Source organism: Paroedura picta, chromosome 12, assembly GCF_049243985.1.
Source record: "Paroedura picta isolate Pp20150507F chromosome 12, Ppicta_v3.0, whole genome shotgun sequence".
NCBI classification, from domain to species: domain Eukaryota; kingdom Metazoa; phylum Chordata; class Lepidosauria; order Squamata; family Gekkonidae; genus Paroedura; species Paroedura picta.
The window spans coordinates 6,547,498-6,565,223 of record NC_135380.1 but is presented as its reverse complement, the minus strand read 5'-3'; the positions used below and the strand labels follow the sequence as shown (position 1 = coordinate 6,565,223).

Genomic DNA, 17,726 nt, shown 5'->3' with positions numbered 1-17,726 from the left:
TCAGCAAACGGGCTTTTCAGTGGTTTGTGCTTAGTGACTAAAGGTGAAGGACTGAAGCCAGGGAAGCCTCTAAACAGAAAGAGGCTCGCCGGTGCGTTTATCCCCGCTCGCTCGGAGAAAAAAAATGGCGATCGCTTCGCCGGAAGTTTGGAGGAGAGAGCCAGGGGGAGGGACTTTGAAGAACCAGCAACAATGGTAACGCACAGGTCTTTAGCGCTACTGTTGCAGATTGGTTGCAGGAGTGTATCGCTATCCGGAGGGTGAATCCACTTTTCTGGATTCCCCTGAAAGCGCCACAACGAAGCGCTTTTTGCTGATTGGTTTCAGGATTGTTGCAGATTGTCTACGACGTCGTGGGTTATGGCAAATTAGTAGCGTTTCCAAATAGCAACCATTCTGCTACTTTGAAGCCGTGCGAAATGGCCCTCAGATTAGGAGTCTTAGGAGACCTTCTAGGTCCAGCTTTCCTAGACGGTGGTTATAATCAGGGGTGTCTTCAACCAACTTCAGCAGGTCCTCTCAATGTGCCTTTGCTGAAACAAGATGACACCCCCACCCATGCCTTTGTGACTTCTTCATTAGACTACTGCAGTACCACCTAATGGAGCCCACCATAAAGACCATCCAGAAATTTAAGCTGTTCCAATATGCTGCTGCTATTCTTTTCTGCCTAGCATTTGCCTTCTTAATTGCCTTCTAATTATTCTAATGGCTCATTATAATAGAGCCAGCTTATAATAAAAGAGCCAGCTTGGTGCAGTGATTAAGAACACTGGAGAACTGGGCTTGACTCCCCACTCCTTCACATGCAGCCAACTGGATGTCCTTGGAGCAGTCACAGTTCTCAGAGCCCTCTCAGCCTCACCTTCCTCACAGGATGTCTGCTGTGGGGAGGGGAAGGGTAGGCCACTTTGAGACTCTTTCAGGTAGTAAAAAGCAAGTTACAAAAAAAATTATAGTTTTAGGAGATTCAACAGATTCATGGAGGATGCTTGGAGGATTAGAACCGTCAATTGGTTGGGAGAGTCACCGTGGGTTTTTGCCGCCAGCTGTGGATTTCTTGGTCTTGATCATTCTATTGCAGGGAATTGTGTGTTAATGTTTTATGGATTTTTATGGGGTATGTTTTTATTGTTGCAAGCTGCCTCAAGATGACTCAGTCAGGAGAGGTGATGATAGATAGACAGACAGACAGACATTTGTCTGCCAGAGGGTATTGCCTGGGCTTGGGACGAGACAGATCCTGCATTCCTTTTTTACACTTTTGTTCCCCATACTGCCTGCTTTGTTACAAGGGCTTAAGATGATTAGCCGCGAACTGCTCCAAAAGCTTATCAAAGCTATAAAGCAGTCGAAAGCTTGGTAAAACAATTACATCCTTATAAGCAGAGAGCTGCAGCGGGTACAAAGGAGTCATTGTCATCTGAGGGCTCCATGGTCATTACTCTCCTTTCAAAATCATCTCCTGGCCATGCTGATTTTTGAAGCAACACACAGAGCTGTGACGGGAGGGTGCTCTGGGGGCAAGAATGCTTCTGTCCTCCCCCCACCTCAACTACTTGAGGAGGGGCACATTCCATGACTCGACTCAAGTTTTCCAGATGCTCTAAAGGACTGGCCCGTCAATGAAGGAACAGCGGTTTCTTGCCAACCAGAAGGAAACAGGTGACACTTCACACCTCCAGGACAGCCGGCTAGGCAGCTAGGGAGCCGTTGCAGCATCAAAGTTGACCAGTTGACTGTTATGCGCAGCCTCCAGACACTGCTGGCTGGAATAGGCTACTGAATAAATTTGGGGAAGGGCCATCTGCTCAGCGTGGAGAAGGTCCCAGGTTCAATTCCTGGCATCCCCAAGGGAACAGACCAGCTTTTCTCTCTCCCCACCCACCCCTTGCCAACACACAGGGAATGGGGGAGGGGGACAGAGGGAGACAATCTGTCCAGTGCTGCTTCTGAAACACAGCAGACTGAAGCCCGGGGCTCTTGCATCTTGCTGGTGACGGGGCTGGTGGAGGACAACCTTTGCCTCGTATTCTTGCAAGGCTGCAAGGGAATGCCACCCATCATTTCTTATGACAGGAAGCCAGGAGGGACATTGCAAAACTCTAGCCCAGTTTCTTCAGGGCTCCAGAGACCAGAGGCAATGGGGCCTGGGTTAGCAGAGTTGAAGGCATGAAGCTGCCGAATCTGAATCAGACTTTGGGTCCATCAAGGTCAGTACTGTCTACTCCCACCGGCAGTTGATGTCCAGGACCTCCAGCCATGGTCTTTCACATCCCCGGCAGCCTGGTCCTTTTCACTGGAGATGCAAGGGATTGAATCGGAGACCTTCTGCAGGCCAAGCAGGTGCTCTACTGCTGAGCCATGGACCCTCGGCAGCCCCCCTGCTTCACGCCCTGACGAGGTGACTGCTTGAAAGGAGGGAGTCCCGGGACCGCACCGAGTGGTTCTGAAAAGGGACATTCAGCAAACCAGCTTTTCTCAGAACCAAACAGTATCCTTTTTTTGAGGAGGGGGAAGAATTAGACAAAGTTGTGTGTTGATCGAGAAAGACCATCTATGGCCAGGAGCAGTCTACCAGAAGGCTGCCGACACCCTGCCATTCACAAACTACCTGACAGCACCTGACCAATCGCAGCCAAGCTGGGCTCACGATCAGAACCAGCACAGTGTGTGGCTTCCTCGTCATTCTCTGCAGAGAGCGCATTCGCCTCCCCAATTCAAGAGCCGTCCGAGGAAAAGAAGAAGAGTTGGTTTCTGTTGAGGAGTCTCAACGCAGCATACAAACACCTTTCCTTTGCCCACAACAGTCATCCTGTTAGGTAGGTGAGGCTTAGAGAGCTCTGAGAGAACTGCGCCTGGCCCAAGGTCACCCAGCTTTGGAGGACTGGGGAATCATATCTGGCTCTCCAGACTAGAGGCTGCTGCTCGTAACCACGACACCAAGCTGGCTCTCAAGCTGGAACCTCCCTCGCTTCGTCTCCTGTGCTCGCCATCTCTGAACGAGCTCTCCGGTGAGCATGCCCGGCTTTCATTCCTGGTCCAGAGCATGGCACCTAGCCCACAGCATGCCCCGCTTACAAGAAGGGTCTCTGCTGCCTGAGGGCACTCCCCACCTGCCTGGCCCCCGCGGCGCATGCCTGGGCATGATGTCAGATGCTCTGCAGGCAACACCATCTCGATGACACTCCCAGAGTATTCTCCGCCGCCGACTCCCACGCACCGTTTCGAGTGCACAGCCATCATTCTTCATTCACTGCCGCAGCGTAGAGCCCAGCCACGGCACGCTCGCTTGTGAGTCCCACGTGTGCGCACTCTGCGTCTCGAGGGGAGCACATGCTCATCGTAACTCACAGCCCACCTCTTTGCCTGCCTCCTCCGAGGAGCGGCGGCTTCCCTTTTCAACCCAATTTATTCTCTCTCCCGTGGCAGCGATGCTGGGAAATGCAGCTCTCCATTTTCCAGGAGACTGGGGGTGGGATTCACATGCACGTTCCCCTCGAGGAGGAGGCTGCTGCACCTTCTATGGGAGCATCTCTTCAGCTGCCAAGGAAAGGGGAGGAAAAAGAGCGCTCCATCATGTCCCCACATCCTAGCCGAGGGAGGGTGGCATTTGCAGGGCTGGCAGAATCTGCTCCCATGCCTGGTTGATCTGACAAAGGCAGCTGCCACAGACAGGGCATTCAGTTATTGTGAGACGTGTGTAATGTAGCCAGGTTTGTCTGGCACCCGGGCAAGGGAGACTTGGAGGTGGTTTGCCATTACCTGCCTCCATGTCGTGACCCCTTGCATTCCTTGGAGGAGCTCCAGCCAAAGCCTTGGAGGTCTTTCTCCCAGGGCTGGCCCTGCTTAGCTTCCAAGATGTGACGGGATTGGACTGGCCTGGGGTATCCTGGTCGGGGACACAGACAGGGTGTGACAGCTGTGACAGGCAAATCTTCTCAGCTCAATTGGAAATCAGGCCGCCCTGAGAGAAAATCTTTGTCCAGCCCACCCACCCCCTCCGGCAACCCTGAGTACCTGCACTCAAAGCTGCCTTGGTCCAGCAAGGCCTGTACTGCTTGCTCAGACTGGAAGCAGCTCTCCAGCTCTCAGGCAAAGGTCCTTCCCCTCACCTCCTGCCAGAACCTTTAACTGGAAAGGCCAGGGATTGAACCTGGGACCTTCTGCATGCCAAGCAGACACTCTGCCGCTGAGCCACAACCACTATGAACTCTAGAAAGGAAGCACGGGGACTAACAGCAGGAGCAGGTTTCTTGTTCCAGCACTGAGTGGGCTTTGGCTCACATGACTCCATGGCAGCTGCGTGGGCCAGAATAGTCACCGTGCAGGTGCAGAATCTCGATCCGCATTCTGAACTGTGGGAGAGCAGGATGACGGAAATGATGCTTTACTAACATCACTCAAAAGGAAAGCTCTCCTGGGTGGACTTTGCTGACCCCCCAGGTGGTACCTGGTGGTCTTGTGCTATTACAATTCATCACCAGAAAACCAAGATTAGTTCCCCAGGAGAAAATGGCTGCTCTGGAGGGGGGGTGGAGCTCTAGGGCATTATACAGCGCTGAGGTCCCTCTGCTCCCCTCCTCTGGTTTCAACCCCAAAATCTTCAGGTATTTTCCAGCCCAAAGTGAGCAACCTTATGGACAGGCTTCACAGACACCCAATGATAAAGAAGAACAGTTGGTTTGTATATTCCGCTTTTCATTACCCAAAAGAGCCTCAAAGCGGCTTATAATCACGTTCCCTTCCTCTCCCCATATTTGTTTTCAAAATGGTGGTTGGGGAGAGCCCTCCCACCCCGTGCCCGTCTTTTGAAATAGTTTTTGGAAAATCTACCCTTATTTGGGCAGGTTGGCCCACCCCCTCTCCAAGTGGCCAATGATAGGCCTGGAGGGATGGGAAGGGGAGGGGCCACAGCTGTTTAAACCTTTGCCAGACTCCTCTGACTTCCAGGGGGCATGGCAGGGAGGTATAGCCAGGTGACATCACTTCCTGCTGCCTCAAAACCTGAAAACTATTTCAGCAGTGCCTCCACAGTCAAAAGATTGGGAAAAAGTTGTTCTATGCCATGGAAGAGTATAAATGTGTCCTCTAGAGCAGGGGTAGTCAAACCTGTGGTCCTCCAGATGTCCATGGACTACAATTACCATGAGCCCCTGCCAGCAAACGCTGGCAGGGGCTCATGGGAATTGTAGTCCATGGATACCTGGAGTACCGCAGGTTGACTACCCCTGCTCTAGAGGTAGAGAGCCCATCTTCCTTCCAGCCAAGAGAACCTGGCTGGGCTTCACTGAACAGGCCTAGTTGGATGGCTTAAGGCAGAACATGCACAGCAAAGTACATTATGTGTCACCTAGCGTTGCCAGCCTCCAGGTTTTCTCCAGGAGAAAACCCAGAATTAGAGCTGATCTCCAGACTACTGTGATCAGAAAATGGTTACTCCAGAGGGGGGACCCTATGACATTAGAGAATGCTGAGGCCTCACCCACCAAGCTTCAGGTATTTCCCAGTCCAGAGCTGGCAACTCTACCTGTCCATCCAAGCTGTTTTTCAGAGGGATGTACATCTCCACCCTCCCCTTCCTGCCCCCAAGCAGTCCCTGCAAGGAGAACTGGGTCACGGCAGAAGCCTCAGGCACACAGCCATGGCAGCTGGGGTGGCAAGACACGATCATTCCTGCTGCCTTGGCAATGTGGCTTCGGAGCAGAGGAAGAAGATTCATTCATCCTCCTGTGACTCCGCTCCCGAGCGAGATCTGATTGGCTGCCGGCACCGTGACGCCTTCTACTTCACTGCAGGAACCTGATGCAGAGGAGATCAAACGAAGAACTAATTCAATTTTTTTTTCAAGTGACGCTGATGGAAGCAGCAGGTTGGTGAGAAGGAGCTGCAAGCAGGCAGACGTCCAAAAGACATGCCAGGATTTAGAGAGAGGGAATTTGTTCTCTCCCGAAATAGGGAGTTCTCCAGCAAAAAGAATCAGATCTCTCTGAAATTCAGCAGAGTCATGTCCTTCATTCCCTCACCAATGTGTCACACGTGAACCAACAGAGACGTGCAGTCAGCTAGACTAGATAGCCATTAGGGATTATTATTATTATTATTATTATTATTATTATTATTATTATTATTTTGTAATCCACCCTTCCCCATGGATCCGATGGGGTGGTTCACGACATAAAACAGCCAACAATAAAACATCATCATCATCAAGAACAATAATAAAACCATGATAAAACCATCCTAAAAACCTTAACCATACGAGCAAGGTTATTCTAAAGCAGCATTTGCTGGCAGGGGCTCATGGGAATTGTAGTCCATGGACATCTGGAGGACCACAGGTTGACTACCCCTGTTCTAAGGCACAGGAAAAGACAATAATGCTAGGGGAAGTTGAAGACAGCCGGAAAAGAGGGAGACGAAACATGGGGGGAGTGGATTGACTCAGTCATGGAAGAATCAGCCCTCCTCCTCCAAGATCTGAGCAAAGCTGTTAATACAAGGACATTTTGGAGGTCATCCATTCATTAGGTTGGCAGAAGTAGTTGGTGCACCCAGGCCTCTGATATCTATTTTCTGCTGTGTGCTGTCCTGCCAGGGTGAGAGGGAGGGTGGGGGGGTTATGTTTTAAATATATTTTTGATTATTTTACTCTGTATTTGTGACTCTCCCAGGGGACATCAGGTGAAGGTGCAGGATATAAATTCTGTATAACTAATAAATAGAAATAAATAGAAATAAAATAAGTCATAAGTGATTTAACACACACTTGACACAAACACACACACATACAGAGGAAACAAATATATTGAATTTCTTTGCTGAAAAGAAATAGTAGTCTTTTAGTGAACAAATCCACCAAGGTTAGGACTCTGTATACCATACAGCAGGGGTAGTCAACCTGTGGTCCTCCAGATGTCCATGGACTACAATTCCCATGAATTGTAGTCCCTGGACATCTGGAGGACCACAGGTTGACTACCCCTGTCATACAGCTTCCTTTCAGCCACAAGTCACTGGGGGGAGTGTGTTTAGAGAGGGAAGGAGTTGTGAATCCCCTACATTGTGCAGGGGGTTGGACTAAATGACCCTTGGGGTTGCTCCCGGCTCCAAGTTTCTGTGTTCTGTTTCAATTCACAAGATTGATTGGAATACAAAAGGCTGGGTTTGCCCCCACCAAGCAAATATACCCAGGAAAGATAAATACTATGCTTGAGGGCACACCAGCAGCCAACGCTGAAAAATCAGAAGATCAGACTCAGTTTCCTGGATACTTCTCTGCATGGCTGCCATGCAGTGATTCCTATTCACCGCAGCAGACTAGACTGATGTAATTATATTGCACCCCCCTGCTAGATGCTCTGCTCCAGTCTCGGGATCCCTGGAAAAGTCTGGACCGTTGATTGTTTACAAACAGAATAAAACAAGCTGGGGCCCCACAAAGAGTTGCAGGGGGGGGTTGGAAATCCCCTATGCTATTCTGCAGGTTGCTTTTTTTTTTTTTTTTTTTGCTACTGCGCTTTGAACTGATATTTGGATGCTAGAACCACTCCACCCCCTTCCGCAGCGCATTCAGATTTCTCCTTTTATTCCCACTGACACAGTTTTCTGCATCTCTGGGGACCTCCTTGAACACCGCGCAGCCTTCCTCAACCACATGGGAGCAGCCAGCTCTCTATGAGTTATAGCCACGATCCGGCAAGGTAGTGAGAAAGGTCTGAATGGGAGAATCCTGCAGGAGAAGCTTCCCAGGCTGCAAGTTAGCAACTCAGCTGCCTGTGGGCCAATATTCCGCTGATCGCTAGTGATGGCTGAAATGGGAATATTCTAAAAAGGCAACTGGGTGGGAACTCCATCTGACGCCATTCCTAAAAGGAACCTTCAAAAGTTGTACATTTAAAAACCTAGCACTTCAAGGAGACAGAGCCCAGCCTGTTTCCTGCATGCCAGCTTTCTGCATGCAAGGGTTTTTCGTCTCTCCAAAGAATGTGATCCACCTGCTTAAGTTCAGAGAACCATAGCGCAGTCTGCCACACGTGTAGACCAGTCTAAGTTCAGAGGAATTAACAGCTTCCACAGGACAAAAGAGAAGCACACAACATTCTTAACAACTGGGAGTGGGGGAATGCAATTAAACAACTAGAATGTGAGCTTTGCTTCGGGAAATTTGTTCCTGGAATGGAATGCCTGATACCACCACTGAAGCAGAGACATCCTTCACTAAAATCATCTTTTAAAAGAACTCACTGATTCCTAAATAGAATAAGAGAGCTACCAAGAAACTGTGGACTCAGTTCAGCACAAGCTAAAGCTAGACAGCTCCCTGGCGATCCAACAACTAGCACAATAAATCACTTCAAATGAACAAGCAGAACAGTCTTTGCAAAACAGAAGCGATGGAGGCCTTTTTTCCAGGGCACCGACGTCTCACAAACTACTTTCAGGAATGCTGACAACTCATGTGGACTAGTAACTTCAGTAGATTTATTTCTAAGCCTCCTTTACCCCAAGCGCTGGCAAGAGGGCACCTCCTACAGGACAGTGGAACAAGCAGATCTGCTTCTCTCCCAGCAGCACCTAACTCAGGAGAACTTGGGGCCAGAAGCTTCTCTGCCATCCCAGCAAATGTTCCATAAACTTCCCGCCCTCCGGGAGGTCATTTAAAAAATGATTAGTGTTTCCATAAGGCGCTCAGGGCTTCCGTGGTTGTTCTCCCTTCCCTGGTACATGCCTTAAGAGCTGTTTTAATTTTGTCAGACGTCGCTCTGAACCATTTCAGTACTTAACCATCATGCATAAGCAATGGAGAGATGCGGCAAGCGACAGCAGCAGAGCAGGCACGCTCGTTCAGCAGCAGCACCTCGGCGCAAGCAAAAAATAGAAAGAAATTCTCGGGAATCGCACGCCGACTCAATGGGAACTGCCTTCCGAGTAACAGCCCACACTGGCGTCTGGAGGAACCCAGGGAATCCAATCTGCCACGCTGGAAATAGAGTCGGACTCTGACGCGCGTTCCTCAAGCATCTACGCACTTGCCCAAAGAAAAGGGAGGAAACAATAAAGTAAATAGACTCCGCCGTGTCGCTCCACGAGGCTGGCTCAGGTTTCCGCAAGCCATGTGGGATTGGGTCCCGACTGACAGCAGAGGCTGGGGAGAGGAGGAGGTCGGAAGCCACATGGCCGGTCCCAAAAGGGGGGGTGGCAGGCACAGATCCTGTCCCCTCTAGGAGGATTTTCCTCCCTCTCTCTCTTTGCACCACTGCTGCAGGACAGGGAGGGGAAAGCAGAGCCAGCAGCCCTACAGAAGCCAACGGGATGCTCCTCCCGGGGAAATGCCCTCGTCCCACGGCCAACTTCAGCACCATTTCTTTTGAAAGCCCCACAAAAGCCAGACCCCTGAAGGAAGCACCGGCCAGTTCCGAGCCCCTCTGCCCGCGCTGACCTCTCCCTCCTGCAACCCCCCCCCAGCCCACCCACCCACCCCAAATCCAAGCAGCCTGGCCAAGCATTCGCCTCTCTTGCCAACGTCCCGACCGGGAGGTGGGCAGGGGGAGACTCCTTTCCCCGTAAGCCTCCCCAGGTGCAAGAGCCCCCCATGCCCACCTCCCTCCCTGCCTCCCTCCGGGGCCGGTCCCCGCACTCACCTTGAGCGGCGACTCCTCCTCCTCCGCCTCCTCCTCGGGCGCCGATGACACTTGCTAGCAAAGTGGCCACATACCAAATCATAGTACTACCGCCCCCCGCCCGGGCGCCTCATCCTAGCTGCCCGGCGCCCGTCTGCCTGCCGGCGCCCTGCGCATCGCCCTCTCGGCCGGGCTGCTCGGGGCCAACGCCGGGCGGCGGCTCCTGCTGCGGCTGCTCGCCCCGCTGCGCCCAGCCGCCTCCGCCGCCTCCTCCTTCATGCCCGCAGCCCTCGGCCGGGCTGCTGCTGCCTCCGCCGCCTGCCCCCCGCCCAAGCAGCAGCAGCAGCAGCAACAGCAGCAGCACGCGCCGCCATCCGCCCGCTGCAGACGCCGCAGACGACGCCGCCTGCGCGCCCGGGCCGAGGAAGGCACCGCGCGCCCGCCCGCCTGCCTGCCTGCCTGCTTCCTTCCTTGCCTGCCTGCCTGCCAGCCAGCCAGAGGCGCCGCCGGAGTCGCCCGGGCCGCGCAGCCTAGCCTGGCCTCTTTAGCTGCTCGGGGGACGCCCCCGCCGGACGCCGATTGGTCGCGGCGAGGCGAGCCGGACGCCGATTGGCTCGAGGCGCCGATCGCCCAGCCGGGAGGGGGGTGGGGAGGAGAACCCCCCCCCCGCCCGCTCGCCAAGGTGGGTTGGAGCGCGCAGTGCACAGAGCCGCAGAATCATGCGCAATGCCAGGGAGAAGGGATTTTTTCCTCCCCCCGCCGCCCCCTCCCTTGCAACCCACCCCCCAGTCAGTGCTTCCACTCCCCCCCCCACACACCACGCACACCCCTCTCTGGTCACACTGCATGGCCAGGGCCCCCGCAGGAGGAGGAGGAGGAGGAAGAGGAGGGTGCGGGGTGAGGGGGGGGGGGGTGGCCAGCCCGGGCTGCAAAGCGCCTTCCCGGGCGGAGCTCTGCAGAGCTGCCCGGTGCAGCTGGCGTGGGGTGGGGGGGGGGGGGAGTAGGAAGGGCGCGCGCGTGAGAGCGAGAGGAGCCCCCGGGCGCCAGCTTGCAGAGCCCGGCTCTCCCCTCGGCCCACGCGCCCGATGACACGGTCCCGAGTGGGCCGAGAGCCGCGTCAGCCTTTCCCCCCACTTGCTGGCTCGGCTCGGGGAGTTGGACGGGCGTTCCGGGAAAGGGGACCGGAGGGGAGGGGAGGGTGCCGCTGCTGCTGCTGCAGGGAGCTCGCCAATGCCTGTCACGGTGGGTTGGGGGGGGGTGAACCATGCATGTGGGTTTCTTGCAAGGATGGCTCACGTGCCGACACCTAGCGTCCTTCTCCCCTGGAGGGAGAGGGGGGGGGGGTCTTGCCCCAAGGCAATATCCTCAAATGCAACACTTTGCCGTTGTCCTGGGCCGCCTCCAAATAGCCGATAAAGAGATGCGCTTCAACAGGGCCTTTGGGTGAGGACTCGGCCTGCCCTGGGTCCTTCTTGCCCTGTCCTTGGTCCTGACCTGTCTCCTGCTTGCATGGCCGAGTGACCGCATGTCACCGGTGGAGTTTGCAGGACGCTGAAGAGAAGGGAAGGTACTGTCGGATCACAGCAGATTCGCCCTCCTGGCGTACTGGCAAGGATTCCCTTATGCAAATGAGGATCACACCTGCCGCTTCTGTCTGGTAGCTCCTTTTATTGCCCCTTTCCTCTCTCCTGGCGGCAGGGAGGAACATGCCTCTGTCGCCTCGGGTCCTACCTTCTCAACAGCTCTGCCAGTTCAGTGACAGGCCCCTAGTGAACTTCATGGCAGGGTAGTGCACCGAACCTGGATCTTCTCCTAGAACAATGGCCTAAACCAGGGGTAGTCAAACTGCGGCCCTCCAGATGTCCGTGGACTACAGTTCCCAGAAGCCCCTGCCAGCGAATGCTGGCAGGGGCTTCTGGGAATTGTAGTCCACGGACATCTGGAGGGCCGCAGTTTGACTACCCCTGGCCTAAACTGTACACCCGGGTCTTTGTCTCCAAACCATGACTTCCCGACCGGCCCTTGACTGCTAGCAACATTAAGGCAAATGGGAAAGCATGTATTCTAGCAACCACAGCTTGACTAGAAGCCCACCATTCCTAAAGCAGAATGTCACTGGTGCAAGGGGTCATTATGCAGCTACTGCATAAGAGTGCACGCACACAAAAGCTTATGCCCAGAGTTGAATTTTGGGGGCTCTTAAAGATGCCACTAGGCTCAAACTGTGTTCTATGTTAGCGATCCCCAACCTGTGGGGTGTGGACCACGTGTGGTCCTTCGACTAATTGGAGGTGGGTCTCGAAGGACGCCTTCTCTCTCCCCCCCCCCCCGGCCCTTTACTTCATCCCCCCCGGCCCTTTACAACACACTTCGGGTGTAATTGTCTCCCATCACTCCCAGATGGGACTATCTCGCTGCAGAGAAACAAGCTCAGGGTTCCCACTGATTTGTCATTGTCATGAGTTAAAATTTCCATGAAAATAAAACGTTCCTTATGTTCATTGTTGTGGCGTGTCTGTATCTTATTTTGAAGGGATGTTTAAACATTACCATAGCGATCAGAGAGCGTTAGGGCAGTGGTTGAGAGTAGAGGAGTAAACTACCCCCACCCCCCGACCGGACCTCAGTAAAAGGCATTGAATGGCCCCCGGTGGCGTTGAGTGGTCTCCGGTGATGAAAAGGTTCGGGACCACTGTTCTATGTAATCCTCAGCATGTGTGTTCATAGGTGAATCCCAATGAGCTCACTGGCCCCTGCCTCCCAAGACCTCTGCCCAAGAGGCCATCAGGTAACTAAAATGATGTGTCATTTATCCCCCCCTCCGCCCCCCCCCCGGATCTCATCTTTGCTATTAGCGCTTGGCAAGTGGATCTCGTGCTGTTTCTTACAAGCCAGCTCTTGGGTGTGAGAAATGCCTGCAGTGTGCATTGGCCTCAGGAGGCATTCTGAAATAATCCTGGAGAGAAAGGCATCTACCAAACAGGTTTAGGAGGCGTCCGCCTTGTCGTCATGCTAACATCTGGTTGAGGCTATATGCGACAACCAGGTGCCTCTGGGGCAATCTCCAAGGTGCTATTGACTTGGGATAGAAACTTGTTCCTTCTTTCCTTTTTTTCTTTTTTGAAGCTAGGATTAGTCAGTGGAAAAAGGAACCCCGGCCAAAAGAGGGTGCCGTGGCTGGACGTGAGTGGCATAGACACCGGCCATAATATTGCATGGCGGAGGGAGGCGGTCCAGGATCCGGGATCAGGGATCATGGCAGTGGCTGTGCCATAGGATCACCGAGAGTTGAACCTGACTGAATGGCTGACAACAAGAACAGCAGAGCATTCAAAACCATGGTCCAACAACTCCTGCCTAGAAACCTTAAATACTATTCACCTGTGAGGCCCTTTCTGCTAATGCCAATCCTTAAAGGAAAAAGCATATAATTTAGCTGGGGAAGTGGATGAGTAATGGTAGCATTTGGGGGGAGATGGAGATGGCGCCAGATGAAAGTGGATGGAGAACAAGGGGCTCCAATGAGAGCATTGTCACATTTCTTATAACATATTGGTTGAGGTGAAGTTAACAACCTAAGCCAGGGTGATCTAATGAAGTGAGAGTGTTGGAGCAATACCTGGGAGATCTGGGTTCAAATCCCCCCCTCTGCCATGCCATCAAAGCTTGCTGAGTGCCCATGGGCCAATCACATTTTTTCCACCTAACCCACCTCACAGGATTGCTGTGGGGATAAAATAGAGGAGAAGAGAATGGTGTACGCCACTTTGGGTCTCTACTGGGAAGAAAAGCAGGATCTAAATTAAATAAATAAATTGATCCATTAAGCTGGATCAGACTGAGAGTTCATCTCGTCCCACCCAGACGATATTCCCAGAAGTCTCACCAGCAGGGCAAAGAGTCCTGGAGCAAACCTCATTCAAGAGCCGAGCCCTGAACACCTGAGATCTCCCAGTCATTTTATAGGTGTTAACTAGCTTAGTAAGGCTAGAGACGTCATGCTGTCACCAATTACAGCTCCCATGGCTGGTCTCTGTGCATTTCTTCACCACACTTGAATAGTACTTAATTACATTTCACTTTGTGCTTCCTGCAGTTTGACCCCGCAGTTTAGAATTCCACCCACCCCATCATAAACCTGGCTGCGTACAGATACAGATGTATCCCTGCTGTATCTAGTCTGCCTAAGGAGAACCCACTGGATGCCTCTGACAAAGAGGATTCTGAACCAGGAACATTTATGATAGAATTGTTTAAAAATTGTGCATTGAGGTAGCCGTTAGCCCAGGCTAGCCCCATCTCACTGGATTTCAGGAGCTAAGCAGGGTAGCCCTGGCTAGTGGTTGGATGCGAGGCCACCACAAAAAGAACACAAGGGTTGTGATGCAGGCAATGGCCAGTGTTTATGCTAGACTTTTTTAAAAATTGCATTTTTTTGGCATCGTTTCATATATCCGATTCAAATTTCAGGTTTGAGTTTAAAACTTTAGGTTTGAGTTTAGATTACTGTGTGTGTCTGTAACCTTGATCCTATTTCATTCTTAATTGGAGGATATCCCCCGTCCCCCTACCCGGTCAATTGTATTGACTCACTCTGTATCATCCATCTTGGGTCCAAGTGAGAATGACAGACCATTAACAACAGAAATGCAACAAAACATAAATATTGACGGTCTGACTTTACCCTTGGCATTCAAGAGGTGTCCTGGTACGCTGGCACACATTTCAAGATTCCCACTTGAACCAGGAGCAGCCTCTATTTTGTCCTTAGTCCTTTCCTGTTATTTTGCCCCTCCCCATTTTTTCCCTTCAGTAGACATAACACAAGAGAAGCCCTGTTGGATCAGGTCAGTGGCCTATCTAGCCCAACACTGTGTCACATAATGGAGAAAACGCAGGTGCCATCAGGAGGTCCACCAATGAGGTCAGGACTCCAAGGATAGCCCCAGGGCACCAAGAATACTTTTCTGTTAGTTTGCTCACCTTTTTTCTTCAGTAGATATAAGAACATAAGAGAAGCCATGTTGGATCAGGCTAATGGCCCACTTAGTCCAATACCCTGTGTCACACAGTGGCCAAAACCCAGGGGCCATCAGGAGGTCCACCAATGAGGCCAGGACTCCAGAACCCCTCCCACTGTTACCCCCAATCACCAATAATATATTCCTGTTATTTTGCCCACCCCTTTCATTTGGTAGACCTAGAAACATCCAGAGAAGCCATATTGGATCAGACCAGTGGCCCATCCAGTCCATCACTGGCCAGATGCCATCAGGAGAACCACCAGCAGGGCTAGAGCTCTAGAAGCCCTCCTGCTGTTGCCCTCCAAACACCAAGAAGACAGAGCATCACTGCCCCCAGACAGGTGTTCCCTCTATACCTAATAGGCACAGATGGCCCCATCCAACTGTAGGACTCCATTTGTCCTGGGTGCAAGATGCTTTCAGAGTTTGGCTTTCCTTCCCTTTCTGTCCAGTTCAGCATTTTCACACATGTGCCACTCCTGCATACCCTTTCCACATCAACAAACAAGATCACTGTGGGCAGGGCGGGGGGGGGGAGAGAAGAAGTGAATGCTTAAAATAGAAATGCTGAGTAAGCCCCCCCCTCCCACCGTGTCACTGTGAATTCCTCAAGAAAGGCCAGAATTAGGACAGCAGCATAAAATAAGCCCTTTGAATAAGACTGTGGAGGACAAAAAGGTTAACGGTATCAAGGGGTGTTGTTGTTGTTGTTGTTGTTGTTGTTATTTAGACTTCTTGTACCCCTCCACTTTCCCTAAATGATCCTTGATTGATCACTTGGGAACTATCGCAGCTGGCTTGAGGGCGGAAACTATTTTTTGATCCTTCTGTGCCGCTCTCAGAATGACCCACCTGTGATTCTTATTTTATTTTCAAGCAAGGGGGGGAAATCAAGTGCTGGGGTAATTCATGTGGAACGGGTCAATTGAATCATATTAGCAGCTCTCCCGCCCATTAGCACATTTCCCAACAGATCTTATTAGTCATCAATCCCTCTAATAGACTCGCTTGCACAACACTCTCCAGACCAGACGACAACAATTGTCTGTCGGGTCTTATTCAGCTCCTAGAAGGAGTCCACTTGGGTGACAGAGAGCCCCAGACTTACCTTGTCAATTATTATTCTGATACAAACCTTTGCACCAGTCTCCCAATTCCGATGAAGGCTGTCTATGAATAGCTGATTCAGCGAGGGCAAAATACCTTGGGGAATTGTTGCCTTCTTGTTCTTCTTACATACCTCCCCAAGACATCTGGCTGATCATTTTTAAAGACATGACCAAAGGCATGGCACAGTGACAGAGTATTTGGTTTGCATGCAGGAGGTCCCAGTGTCAATCCCCAGCATTTCCAGCTTAAAAGATCTAAGACAAGGAAAGACTTTTCTCAGCCTTGGAGAGATGTTAGTAGGCAGCTTTCTGGAATGGTGTGGACAGACCCTGTGATTCTGGCCATGCAACAATTCCTGGTATTTTCTGGATACATCCAGTACAGTCACCATCTAGAAGCATGAAAAGTTCATAGGATTCTTCACCATGGAGGCACAAAGTCAGCCACATAGCCTGTGGATTAAGGACCACTGCTGGTGACCCAGGATTCTGTGGGATTTCCATAACAAGGTTTCCCAGCATTTTTGAGCTTGTGGGCATCTTTGGAATTCTGACCAGAGTGGGGGATACAATCACAACATGGCTGCCATGGGAGGCAGAGCCAATCAGAAAATGGTTGCCACAAGAGGCGGAGCCAATGACAAAATATCAGGATGTGAGGTGATGTATAATTCTAACCGTACTTCCTCATCATTTCAGGCACAAGCTCTGTTTAACAGGGAACCTTTTAATCTGTACAGCCAATCCGAAGTCCTGCTGGGAAAAAAACCCACCCACTTTCTAAAAATCACTTGGTGATAACCAGGAACGGTGTCAGGAGGCACCATGGTGCCCCTGAGTGCCATCTTGGGGACCCCTGATCTACACTGTGACTGATGGAGCTTGGCAACTAGGTGCCCCACCATCTACAAGCAGCAGCAGAATCTCATTCCCGCGTTTCCAATGTGTATCCGAGGCAAAGCAAATGGCATTTTATGAAGCAAGCACGCAACGTCACTGTTCCCTCTGCCAGGCAGAAGGAGAAATGGGTTTCACATGATCCAAACTGCACAGTCACTCAATGAGTCTGCACAATGACACCACCACCTGACACCTACACAGTTATCTAATGGGACTCAGCACATCTTAAGCCCGGGAGAAACATCCCAGCACAGGTGTTGGCAGGCTGAGTGAGCTGTGCTGACGTCATTTGCCGATGGAGTTGAGCTTCAAAACCTCAATCTAAAACGGTCAGATTTCTCATCCAGCTTCTTACTCGGGATCAAAGGAAGGGATGAAGCGAGCGATGAAAGAGACACGGCTTTTCATTCCACGTCATCAATGCCAAGAATTCCTACGGGGCTGGAGCATCGTACCGGCAAGGAAAGGCCTCAGAGTCTGGAGCTTTTCTATTCAAGAGAAAAGAGAAGACAAGGGGAGAAAGGACCGAGGGTTCTAACATTATGTGGAGGATGGGCAATGTGGATAATGAAGAGGTTTTTCCCTCCCGCTTCCATATTGGGAGGCGATGGGAAAGAAAAGGATAGAATCTGGGGCTTTTTGGTTTAGGGGGAAAAGTGACTAAAGAGGTTCATGAAAATAAGCATGGATTGGGAAAAGTGGAGAGACAGAGAGAGAGAGACAGAGAGAGACAGAGAGACAGAGACAGAGACAGAGAGCCAACAGAGGGCGCTCTGACCAACAGGGCTTTTCCTGATATCTTATAGCCAAACAGTTATGGCCCATGCATGGCCAACATCAAGGCACCATTCAGAGAGACTGGACCAGTCGCTTGCCTGAGGACCACATAAGAAGCAGAGAATTGTTTTCTTCTTCAACAGAAGTTCGTAATTGTTTTACCAGCCAGATGGCGCTTCCCCAAATATCTTTCCATGGCCGCAGAACCACCAGAGAAGTCCAAGAAAAGGCCCTCTAAGCAGATGCCTCTCCACGGGTGGCCGTGGCCGAAGGGCATCAGGTGGAAATGAATG

General features: G+C 51.7%; 1 protein-coding gene across 7 annotated transcripts in view; it reads right to left on the bottom strand.

Annotated features, from left to right (window-relative positions):
• IGSF9B (immunoglobulin superfamily member 9B) overlaps window positions 1-10,093 on the bottom strand; it is a 97,490-nt gene extending 87,397 nt beyond the window's left edge. For all 7 annotated transcript variants that reach the window (XR_013225859.1, XR_013225857.1, XR_013225858.1 and 4 more), the window contains exon 1: window positions 9,645-10,093. Coding sequence is in view for 4 of the 7 variants with exons in the window: in XM_077305810.1 (XP_077161925.1) it covers window positions 9,645-9,726 (82 nt within the window). In the remaining 3 variants the exon portion in view is untranslated. The remainder of the gene's footprint in view (window positions 1-9,644) is intronic.
• Between the last annotated feature and the right edge of the window lie 7,633 nt (window positions 10,094-17,726).